Below are 12389 nucleotides of genomic sequence, written 5' to 3' on the forward strand. Positions count from 1 at the left end.
CTCTCTGTGTGTCTCGGACAGGTGTGTGTCCCTCTCTCTGTGTGTCTCGGACAGGTGTGTGTCTCTCTCTCTGTGTGCCTCGGACAGGTGTGTGTGTCCCTCTCTCTGTGTGTCTCGGACAGGTGTGTGTCCCTCTCTCTGTGTGTCTCCGACAGGTGCGTGTGTCTCTCTCTGTGTGTCTCGGACAGGTGTGTGTCTCTATTTCAGACAGCTATCTGATGATATTTCTCTCTCTCTATCTGCTGCAGATTGGCATTGTGGGTAGGACTGGGGCTGGCAAATCCTCTTTGGCCAACTGTCTATTCCGCATCATTGAATCAGCTGGAGGGAAGATCCTCATTGATGGACTGGACATCTCCAGCATTGGGCTGCAGGATCTGAGACAGAGACTCACCATCATCCCACAGGTAAGGAGGCTTTTGTATTTCCATAGCACCTTTCACCAGCTCAGAATGTCGGAAGGTGTTTTGAGATGTAATATTGGGAAAGGTGATGTCCCACAAACGTTGATGTGATAACGAACAGATTGTCTGCTCCTCTGTGATGTTGGTTGAGGGATCGATATTGATCAGACGCTGGGAGGTGACACCATATTCATTAGCAAAAGTTTTGATTTCATTCATTGTTAATGATCTACTGGTGGTCATTTAGACTCTGGGTTGCTTCTATAGATTGGAGGGTAGCTAATGTAAGTCCACTATTCAAAAAGGGAGGTAGCGAGAAAACAGGGGACTATAGACCAATCAGCCTAATGTCGTTACTGATTTGACTTCATTTATCATTGTCACATATATTAGTATACAGTGAAAAGTATTGTTTCTTGCTTGCTATACAGACAAAGCATACCATTCATAGAGAAGGAAAGGAGAGAGTGCATTGGGGAAGTTGCTAAAGTCCGTCATCAAGGATTTCATAACTCAGTGTTCAGAAGGCAGTGGGATAATCAGACACAGTCAGCGTGGATTTACAAAAGGGAAATCATGCTTGACAAATCTATCGGAATTCTTTGAGGGTGTAACTAGTAGAGTTGACAAAGGAGAACCAGTGAATGTGGTTTATTTAGACTTCCAGAAGGCTTTTGACAAGGTTTCACATAACAGACTATCACATAAAGTTAAAGCACATGGATTGCAGGCAATGTCCTGAGATGGAGAGAAAGCTGGTTAGCAGATAGACCATAAATGGGTCTTTTTCTGATTAGCAGTCAGTGACTGGTGGGATTCCACAGTCTGTGCTAGGACCACAAGTGTTCATATTATATATTAATGATTTGAAAGAGGGAATGAATGTATAAGCTCCAAATTTGCAGATGATACAAAATTGGGTGGGAGGGTGAGCTGTGAGGAGGATACAGAGATGCTTCAATGTGATTTGGCCGAGCGCATGGGCAGATGCAGTGTAATGTGGATAAATGTGAGGTTATCCACTTTGGTAGTGATAACAGGAAGACAGATTATACTTGAATTGGTGCAAATTGAGAGAGGTGGACACTCAACGAGACTTTGGTGGCCTTGTGCATCAGTCACTGAAAGTAAGCGCACAGATGCAGCAGGCAGTAAAGGCAAATGGTTTGTTGGCTTTCATAGTGAGAGGATTTGAGTTTAGGGATAGGGATGTTTTGCTGCAATTGTATAGGGCATTAGTGAGACTGCACCTGGAGTATTGTGTGCAGTTTTGGTGTCCTTATCTGAGGAAGGGTGTCCTTGCTATAGAGAGAGTGCAGCGAAGGTTTACTAGGCTGAATGCTGGGATGGCAGGTCTGTCACATGAGGAGAGACTAAGTCAGTTAGGATTATGTTCACTGGAGTTTAGAAGAGTGAGAGATGATGTCATAGAAACTTATAAAATTCTAACAGGGATGGACAGGGCAGATTCAGAAAGAATGTTCCCGATGGTGGGGGAGTCCAGAACTAGGGGTCATAGTTTGAGGATAAGGGGTAAACCTTTTAGAACTGAGGTGAGGAGAGATTCCTTCACCCAGAGGGTGGGGAATGTGTGGAATTCACTACCACAGAAAGTAGTTGAGGCCAAAACGTGCAATTTCACAAAGGTATTAAATATTGCTCTTGGGGCTAAAGGGATCAAGGGAGGAAAGGGGATCAGGATATTGAATTCAATGATCAATGAATGGCAAAGCAGGGTCAAAGGCCGAACGGCCTATTTCTGCTTCTTGTTTCTATGTTACGTTACTTTTTCCCAACACAAGTATAATTGCAGACTCTGAGATATTTCCGCACAATCTCTACAGTACAGAAGGAGGCCATTTGGCCTTTCGAGTCTGCACCAACAACACTCCAGCCAAGGCCCTATCCCCATAACCTCACATACTAAACCTGCTAATTCCCCTGATACTAAGGAACAATTTAGCATTGCCCATCCACCTGACCCACACATCTTCCGGACAGTGAGAGGAAACTGGAGCACCCGGAGAAAAGTCATGCAGATATAGGGAGAACGTGCAAACTCCACACACTGACCCAAAGCCAGCATTTGAACTTGGGTACCTTGTATTGTGAGACAGCAGTGCTAATCACTGTGCCACCGTGTCACATCCTTAGTATTGATGCTGGCTTCAGGAGTGAAGTTGGGAAGGAACGTTTCATACAGAATGGTGGAAATCTGGAAATCTCTCCCACATAATATCCTGGGATGTTATTTGGTGGAAGAAGGAACTGGCGGGGGTGGGGAGTGGGGGGAGGTAGTTCCGTTGAAAAATTCAGGACTAAGATAGTCAGGTGTTTGCTGGGTAAGTGTCTCGCACCAAATGGTGTTAATGTAGGGATCAGCCATGATATGATTGAATGGTGAAGCAGGCTCGAGGACTGAATGGCCTCCTCTTGCTCTCCTGAAAGACTGGGTAGATTCCATGGGTGACTTATGCCAACCACACCCAAACGCCCGTTCTTCAGAGCGATCCCTGCACCGGATGACAGGAGGACTAATGATCAGTGATTGATCAGCTGGTGGAGAGAGGGTGGATGGTTCAATGGCCTGAACAATATTTCAATAATTATTGGGTAGCACTTACTGAACAATCCCGAGCGTGCTAATAGTTGCCTCGGCGGCACAGTGGTTAACGCTGCTACCTGTCAGTGCCACGGATCTGGGTTCAATTCCTGGCTTGGGTAACTGTGTGGAGCTTGCACATTCTCCCTGTGTCTGTGTGGGTCTCTTCCAGGTGCTCCTTCTTCCCGCAGTCTGAAAGACGTGCTGGTTAGGGCGCATTGGCCGTGCTAAATTTTTCCTCAGTGTACCCCAACAGGCGTCGAGTGTGGCAACTAGGGGATTTTCACAGTAACTTCATTGCAGTGTTAATGTAAGCCTACCTGTGACACTAATCAGTAAAACACTAACCATCAATTTAAGATAATCCGTTGACCTCTGTAACGTTGACCTCTGTAACGTGACTCATTTACACTTGAACCTTGTGCCTTTTTTAAGCTTGGAGAGCCTCTAGTTCCTCATTGGCTGTTACTATGGAGAAAGCAATCAGAACAGCCTTGCCAATCCAATCAGCATCCTTTTAGTGTGTAATATAAATTGGGATTGTTTTTCTGTGACAATCTTGACATGATCCGATGGCCGTATCTTTCACCGGATAGAATTCAGGAGCAGGAATCCTGACTGATTCTCCTCAATAGCCCAATCAGCAGAGCCAGTGTGGGTCAGAGGTCCAGTCTGGAAACTCAGTGATCAGGTGTCAGAGCAACTTTCATGTCATCTTCCTCCCAGCTTTATATCAATTCATATGGTACAGAGGCCATTTGGCCCATCATGTCGGTGGCAGCTCTTGGAAAGAGCTACACAATCAATCCCAACACTCTCTACTCTTTCCCATCACTGGGTAAATCCCACCCCCAATTTATTGAAACTTTTGAAAGTCAGGTGATGCTTTCCTCGCTGCGTTTTTAAAAAATGTCACTGCAAAGACTTTGATAAGGTACCACATGATAGGTTGTTACATAAAGTTAAATCTCATGGGATCCAGGGTGAGGTATCTAAATAGATACAAAATTGGCTTCTTGACAGAAGCCAGAGGGTGGTTGGAGAGAATTGTTTTTCAAACTGGAGGCCTGTGACCAGTAGTATGTCTCAGGGATCAGTGCTGGGCCTGCTGTTATTTGTCATTTATATTAATGATTTGGATGAGAATATAGGGGGTATGGTTAGTAAGTTTGCAGATGACACCAAGATTGGTGGCATAGTGGACAGTGAAGAAAGTTATCTCCAGTTTCAACGGGATCTTGATCAATTGGGCCAGTGGGCTGACGAATGGCAGACGGAGTTTAATTTAGATAAATGCGAGGTGATGCATTTTGGTAGATTGAACCAGGGCAGGACTTACTCAGTTAATGGTAGGGCGTTGGGGAGAGTTACAGAACAAAGAGATCTAGGGGTATGTGTTCATAGTTCCTTGAAAGTGAAGTCACAGGTGGACAGAGTGGTGAATAAGGCATTCGGCATGCTTGGTTTCATTGGTCAGAACATTGAATACAGGAGTTGGGACGTCTTGTTGAAGTTGTACAAGACATTGGTAAGGCCACACTTGGAATACTGTGTACAGTTCTGGTCACCCTATTATAGAAAGGATATTATTAAACTAGAAAGAGTGCAGAAAAGATTTACTAGGATGCTACCGGGACTCAATGGATTGAGTTATAAGGAGAGGCTGGATAGACTGGGACTCTTCTCTGGAGCGCAGAAGGCTGAGGGGTGACCTTATAGAGATCTATAAAATAATGAGAGGCATAGATCAGCCAGATAGTCAATATCTTTTCCCAAAGATAAAGTCTAAAACTAGAGGGCATAAGTTTAAGGTGAGAGGGGAAAGATGCAAAAGTTTCCAGAGGGGCAATTTTTTCACACAGAGAATGGTGAGTGTCTGGAACAAGCTGCCAGAGATAGTAGTAGAGGAGGGTACAATTCTGTCTTTTAAAAAGTATTTAGTTAGTTACATGGGTACGATGGGTATAGAGGGATATGGGCCAAATGCGGGCAATTGGGATTAGCTTAGGGGTTTTAAAAGAAAAGGGCAGCGTGGACAAGTTGGGCCGAAGGGCCTGTTTCTATGCTGTAAACCTCTATGATTCTATCTTCCCTTTTGCCTTTTGTCAATTATTTGAATTCTGTTTCTCCTGCTTTACTGACCCTCCAATAGGTGGGACCAGCCCCTCTCCATGGGTTTTGCGAACCTCATTATCATAATTAGGATTTGAAGAGAACATTCCCAGTCTCTCCACCTACCCAAAGGACAGAAGCACTATCTTCCCTGCACCCTTTCTAAGTTGTTGATAACTTTCCTAAATTGTATTTTAAGTTTACGTTTATTTATTGCTGTCATGAGTAGGCTTATATTAACAGTACAATGAAGTTACTGTGAAAATCCCCTAGCTGCCACACTCCGGTGCCTGTTCGGGTACACTGAGGGAGAATGTAGCTCGGCCAATGTCCTTAGCAGCACATCTTTCAGAAGCACACGTTTGCAAATCTCACCCTGTAAGGTGGGAATGTTCGATTTGGGGAGTTGAGGGCAGTGGAATGCTCTGAAACACCTCAATTCTTTTGTTCTCAGGATCCCGTCCTGTTCTCGGGTACAATCCGGATGAACCTGGATCCGTTCAACAGATATACGGATGAGGAAGTGTGGAGATCGTTGGAGCTGGCTCACCTGAAGCAATATGTTGCCGGATTATCCAGCCAACTCCAGCATGAGGTGTCCGAGGGAGGAGAGAACATCAGGTATGATCCATACTGGCCAATCACAGGGGCAGGAGCCAGGCTGCTTGGGAAGGCTCTGGGTTGATGTGTCAAAGTGAACTTCCTGTGGAACCGGACTCCACCCTCACAGCCGGAGTGCTGACAGCCAATCAGAGATAGGGAAGGGGTGACCATGGTTCACAATGTGTTGGGGGGGGGTGGGGGGGGGAGGTGGGTGCGGTTTCCGTGGCTGGTCAAGGCTACACATGTTCAGCAGTGAGATCGGAAAATCCTGTGAGAATGTCCTGGCCACATTTCCCAGCGACGGAAATCCAGGATGTGATCGTGTCCGTCTCCTCCTCAAGCCTTCACCTCTTTTGCCCCCCCACTGACCCCACCCTCCTCCCCTCCGCCCCCCGTCAATGAAGGGCTGCGTTTCGTGCTATCAAATGTCAGGAACTTAATTTGAATAAATTTGCATCTCACTATTATGGCCACACACCGAAATCACCCCCACCATATCCAGTTTAAATCCCACCTCGGCACTTTCAGAGCAGTGTGATTTACAACTACCTTTAATAGCTGTGCACCTGGCAACTGAACCCTGAAGGGAAGCCAGAGGTGAGTTCACACAACTCAGCGCAGTGCTTGTGAGGTTCCCTTACAGGGAGCAGTGCTACGGATTCACATGAGTTGTGTGTCACAGGCAAGTGTCCAATGCGGCCTCTCCCAGCAGGAGAGGGAAAGGGGGTGCAGGGGATGTGAAGAAATCAGCCACAACTTGGAAACACTTTTCAAGACTTAACATCACTCTGCAACTGAGACCATTCAGCATCAGCCCAATTGCCATGCTTGGAATCTGGCATCTGATGCACTTATGGCCATTCAAACAACACCAACTCTTGACAGTGCCATTGATTCCTCCTGAATGTTTAACCCGTTGGGCTCAGGCTACAAATTAAGCTGTGTTTTATGGTGCTACAGAATAGTCGGGTGACTGGGTAAGTTACAGGACTCTTTGTGAGAGGTGGGCATGGAGCGGTCACTGAGGGTACCAAGATAACCAGTTACTCATAAATGCCCCCCTTCTGCAAGATTTGCTATCACAGGGACTTGGTGGACACCCATTGCCAGTAATATTCAGATTACCCACTCTGTCCAGTTTCCAGGACAGTGCCTCCTTCCAGAGCTCCACTGCTGACTCGGGTGGGATCGCTTGAAACTCCAATCAGGAGGTGTGGGCTGGGAGGGCCGAAGGGCCTGTTCCTCTGCTGTACTTTTGTTTATTTTATTCATTTTGTGGGATGTGGAAATCTCTCCCTAACAGCACCGTGGATGTACCTACACCATAGGGACTGCAGTGAGTTTGAGAAGGCAGCTCACCACCACCTTCTCAAGGGTAATTAGGGATGTTCAATAAATGCTGGTCAATGACACTGATTCCACAGAAGAATATTAAAAATTGGATCCGTGTATGAGAGACAGAAAGAATGTGGGAGAGAAAATAGGAAGGAACTCTGCTCTCTTGACCTCGTGAGCTTCTGGTGGATTTTTCTGAAAGTCATTGTGAATTGTGCTTTGGGGATTTATTTGATTCTCTTCTCTCCCCCTCAGTGTGGGACAGCGGCAGTTGCTGTGTCTTGCCAGGGCGCTCCTGCGGAAATCCAAAATCCTTATTCTGGATGAGGCCACAGCTGCGGTGGATCTGGAAACTGATGATCTGATCCAGACAACCATTCGCAAAGAGTTTGCAGATTGTACTGTGCTCACCATTGCTCACCGTCTCCATACCGTCATGGACAGCACCAGGTAAAGAACCCCCTCATATCACACACACTTCTTTATACATTCATGGGATGTGGGTGTTGCTGGCTGGCCAGCATTTATTGTCTATCCTTAGTTGCCCTTGGCCATTTCAGAGGGCAGTTGAGAGTCAACCACATTGCTGTGGCTCTGGAGTCACATGTAGGCCAGACCAGGTAAGGACGGCAGATTTCCTTCCCTAAAGGACATCAGTGAACCAGACGGGTTTTTCTGACAATCAACAATGGTTTCATGATCATCAGTAGACTCTTAATTCCAGATATTTTTTATTGAACTCAAATTCCACCATCTGCTGTAGCGGGATTCGAACCCAGGTCCCCAGAACATTCGCTGAGTTTCAGGATTAATAGTCAAATGATAATATCACTAGGCCATCACCTCGAGAATGTCTCAAAGCACTGGCTAGCCAATGACATACCCTTTTGCAGTGGGGTCACTTGTAGGAAACACAGCACCCTATTGATACACCATAGGACCATAAAACATAGGAGCAGAATTAGACCACTCAGCCCATCGAGTCTGCTCTGCTATTGAATCATGGCTGACATTTTTCTCATCCCCATTCTCCTGCCTTTTTCCCATAACTCCTGATCCCCTTGTTCATCAATAACCTATCTGTCTCTGTCTTAAAGACACTCAATGACCTGGCCTCCACATCCTTCTGTAGCAAAGAGTTCCACAGATTCACCACTCTCTGGCTGAAGAGATTTCTCCTCATCTCTGTTTTAAAGGATCGTCCCTTTAGCCTGAGGTCGTGCCCTCAGGTTCTAGTTTATCCCACTAGTGGAAACATCCTCTCCATGTCCACTCATTCCAGGCCTCTCAGTATCCTGTTTCAATAGGATCCCCCCTCATCCTTCTAAACTCCAACGAGTACAGACCCAGAGTCCTCAAACCCTCATATGACAAACACACAGCAAGATCCCACAAACAGTTAACATGATGATGAGCAGATAATCTGGTTAATGTCCCTGTGTGTCTCCCTCATCTACTTCCACCCACACTGGCCAACATGTGGGCAAGTTGGGGAGATGGTGGCATAGTGTTAATGCCACTGGACCACAGAGGCCCAGGCTAACATCCCAAGAGTCAAGGGTTCAAATCCCACCACAACAGCCAGTGAGAATTCAGTTAACAAATCTGCAATTGAAAGCTTGTCTCAATAATAGTGACCGTAAAACTTCACCAATTGTAGGAAAAACCCATTTGCTTCACTCATGTCCTTTAGGGAAGGAAATCTGCTGTCCTTATCTGGTCTGGCCTATATGTGACTCCAGACCCAGAGCCATGTTAACTGCCCTCAGAAATGTTCAGCTTAAGGGCAAGTAATAGTGGCAGGCGGTTAGCACTGCTGCCTCACAATGCTAGGGACCCAGGTTCGATTCCTGGATTGGGTCGCTGACTGTGTGGAGTTGGCATGTTCTTCCTGTGTCTGCATGGGTTTCCTCCGAGTGCTCCGGTTTCCTCCCACAGTCTAAAAATGTGCTGATCAGGTGAACTGGCCATGTTAAGTTCTCCCTCAGTGTACCCGAACAGGGGCCAGAGTGTGACGACTAGGGGATTTTCACCGTAACTTCATTGCAGGGTTGATATAAGCCCATTTGTGACACTAATAAACTTTTTTTAAGGATACACAATAAATACTGGCTTTGCTAACAATGCCCATATCCCACGAAAAAATAAAGTGGGCATACACATGTCACACAAAGGCTTTTCTCAGAAGGTCAACGGTTCTTTAATAGTGAAATGGCTGCAGATTTTAAGTCTTTTCTATTTATAATTCTGGGCTGGGAGCTGAAATTCAGGAATGGCTGATGGAGCAACAATTTATACTTCAGGAAAATAGGCATGTCAATGCTGATTGGCTGATGCATTGCCATGGAGATAGCAAGACAGGCTATTGGCTCCCTTAGCCCCTGGATAGTATTGAAAAGGCGCAATGCCTTTCTTGTGCCTGTTTCTCCTGTGTATAAATTGTTATTGTTTGAAATTTGGTATTCTTGTGTTTGTCCTGATGAGTGCAAGATGAAAAACTTCAGTAACCTGTGTCTCTCTCCAGCAGTGTCCGAGTTCTGTGTTACCAAGTACAATAATCTCTCTTTGCCTCGTGTTGTGATAGGGTGATGGTTTTGGGTGCTGGAAGAATCATTGAATTTGATGCCCCCTCCACTCTGCTCCGAAACCAAGGACATTTCTATTCTATGGCAAAAGATGCCGGCATAACTTCGACAGAGGACACGGGGATGTGAGGGTCTCGCTGGACATGGCAACGCAGTGTTGGTGACAGCAGTCGGATGGAAGGACTTTGGCTTCAATGCTCACGTGTCAATGCTGTACAATTCAGTGACCTGAGACGTCTGGACTCTACAACAAGCTCCCCAAATCTCCTTTCTTACCTTTAAATATCAGCATGACTTGGAATAAAACATTGATTTGTGACACGTGGAAACTTCAGTATGGCTGGAATTGTGTCAATGGCATCAAGCAAGACATAGGAACCTTGTTTGGTGGAACAGGGCAGCCGACGATGGATTGAGATTTAACAGCAAAGCTACTGCACTTTTAAGTCACCTTCCAATAAAGCACCACAGCTTTCATAGAATCCCTACAGTGTCAAGGAGGCCATTCGGCCCATTGAGCCTGCACTGACAACAATCCCATCCAGGCCCTATTCCGTAAAGCATGTTTTGATTTGATTTATTATTGTCAGACGTATTAATATACATTGAAAAGTATTGTTGTTTCTTGTGCGCTGTACAGCCAAAGCATACCAGTCATAGGGAAGGGGAGAGTGCAGTATTACAGTCATAGTTAGGGCGTAGGGAAAGATCAACTTAATGTAAGGTGGATCCATTCAAAAATGGCAGCAGGGAAGAAACTGTTTTTGAGTCGATTGGTACATAACCTCGGAGTTTTGCATCTCGTTCCTGACAGAAGGTGGTGGAGGAGTGTGTATTTACCCTGCTAACTCCCCTGATGCTAAGGGACAGTTTAGCACAAAGGGTCAGCTGGACTGGAAACGTCAGCTCTTTTCTCTCCTTATAGACACTACCAGACCTGCTGAGATTTTCCAGCATTTTCTGTTTTGGTTTCAGATTCCACAGTAATTTGCTTTTAGCACATCTTTGACGTGTGGGAGGAAACTGGAGCACCCAGAGGAAACTCATACAGGCACAGGCAGAATGTGCAAGCTCCACACAGTGACCTGAGTGCGGGAATTGAACCTGGGTCCCTGGCGCTGTGAGAATGATTAAATTCTGCTCAGCTGCCGCTCCCCTGCCAAGCTCACTGCCTTCCTGTTTACCAAGGCCCTAATTTTCTCGTTTTCAAACCCCTTCCCTGATCTCACCCCGCCCTATCCTTGTAACCTCCTCCAGCTGCCACCATACCTCCTCTGTGCTTGTTCAGCAGTCCTGGTTTGAATTGCCTCCTCCCTTTCGGTCGGGGGGGGGGGCGGTTGCTGACTGGGTCTTGGGCTCTGGAGTTCCCTCCTCTTTCCAACTTATCTTCCTAGCGCTGCTTTTTTGTCATCCAGCCTCACGTCTCCCCATGTGGCTGGCTGGCTGGTTTGAGAATGGCTCCTGGAGCACTTTCACCCATTGGACTATGTCAAAGGTGCTACATAAATTCATATTATTGTTGGTGTAATTACTGGGATTCTCACAATAACTTCATTGTATCGTTAAAGTAAGTTTACGTGACTAATGAATAAAGTTTACCGTTATAGCCAGCAGTCGCAGCTTTCTGAGAACATGAGGATTCCGAAGCTCAGAGCGCTGTGTTACTGTGAAAGGTGTGTGCAGTGCGGTGGATAGATCACGCCTGGGTGTGTAATGGTTGACGGATCAGGTTGAGGTTATTGGCAGCCCCACACTCACAGGATCACATTTCCACATTACACAATAAATTCTGTCTGTCCCATGCTATCTGTTCCAGGCTAACTCCGAGTGTGGTAAGGCAGGAATGGAACACGAGGTAATGGTCAGTAATGTGGCTTCACCACACTCAGTATTAATTAAACGCAACTCCTCCTTTTGGCTCTGAGTGCTATTGGATTGTGACTGTGTGGGGGGAGAGGCGTGTGTGTGTGTGTGTGTTGGGGGGGGGGGGTGAGGCGTGTGTGCGGGTGAGGTTTGTGTGTGTGTGCGTGTGGGGGGGGGGGTGAGGCATGTGTGGTGTGTGTGTGTGTGTGTGGGGGGGGGGGTGAGGTGTGGGTGAGGTTTGTGTGTAGGGGGGGTGGTGAGGTGGGTGTGTGGGTGAGGTTTGTGTGTGTGTGGGGGGGGTGGTGAGGTGTGTGTGTGGGTGAGGTTTGTGTGTAGGGGGGTGGTGTGTGTGTGTGTGTGTTGGGGGGGGGGGTGAGGTGTGGGTGAGGTTTGTGTGTAGGGGGGGGTGGTGAGGTGGGTGTGTGGGTGAGGTTTGTGTGTGTGTGGGGGGGGGGTGGTGAGGTGTGTGTGTGTGTGGGTGGGTGAGGTTTGTGTGTAGGGGGGGGTGGTGAGGTGGGTGTGGTTTGTGTGTGTGTGTGGGGGGGGGGTGGTGAGGTGTGTGTGTGTGTGGGTGAGGTTTGTGTGTAGGGGGGTGGTGTGTGTGTGTGTGTGTGTTGGGGGGGGGGTGAGGTGTGGGTGAGGTTTGTGTGTAGGGGGGGTGGTGAGGTGGGTGTGTGGGTGAGGTTTGTGTGTGTGTGGGGGGGGGGTGAGGTTTGTGTGTAGGGGGGGGTGGTGAGGTGGGTGAGGGTTGTGTGTGTGTGTGTGTGTGGGGGGGGGGGTGGTGGTGAGGGGTGTGTGTGTGTGTGTGTGTGTGTGTGGGTGAGGTTTGTGTGTAGGGGGGGGGTGGTGAGGTGGGTGTGGTTTGTGTGTGTGTGTGTGTGTGTG

The 12389-nt window shown here is 47.2% G+C and overlaps 1 protein-coding gene across 1 annotated transcript in view; it reads left to right on the forward strand.

The window, feature by feature from the left end:
• Window positions 1-9975, forward strand: part of abcc2 (ATP binding cassette subfamily C member 2) — a 92539-nt gene extending 82564 nt beyond the window's left edge. The window contains exons 29-32 of the mRNA XM_080205964.1: window positions 249-407; window positions 5573-5739; window positions 7312-7506; window positions 9641-9975. Coding sequence (XP_080062090.1) covers window positions 249-407; window positions 5573-5739; window positions 7312-7506; window positions 9641-9770 — 651 coding nt within the window. The 3' untranslated portion in view covers window positions 9771-9975. The remainder of the gene's footprint in view (window positions 1-248; window positions 408-5572; window positions 5740-7311; window positions 7507-9640) is intronic.
• Window positions 9976-12389: the final 2414 nt, after the last annotated feature.

This window comes from Carcharhinus amblyrhynchos, chromosome 17 (genome assembly GCF_965287045.1).
Source record: "Carcharhinus amblyrhynchos chromosome 17, sCarAmb.v2.hapA, whole genome shotgun sequence".
In the NCBI taxonomy this organism is placed as follows: Eukaryota; Metazoa; Chordata; class Chondrichthyes; order Carcharhiniformes; family Carcharhinidae; genus Carcharhinus; species Carcharhinus amblyrhynchos.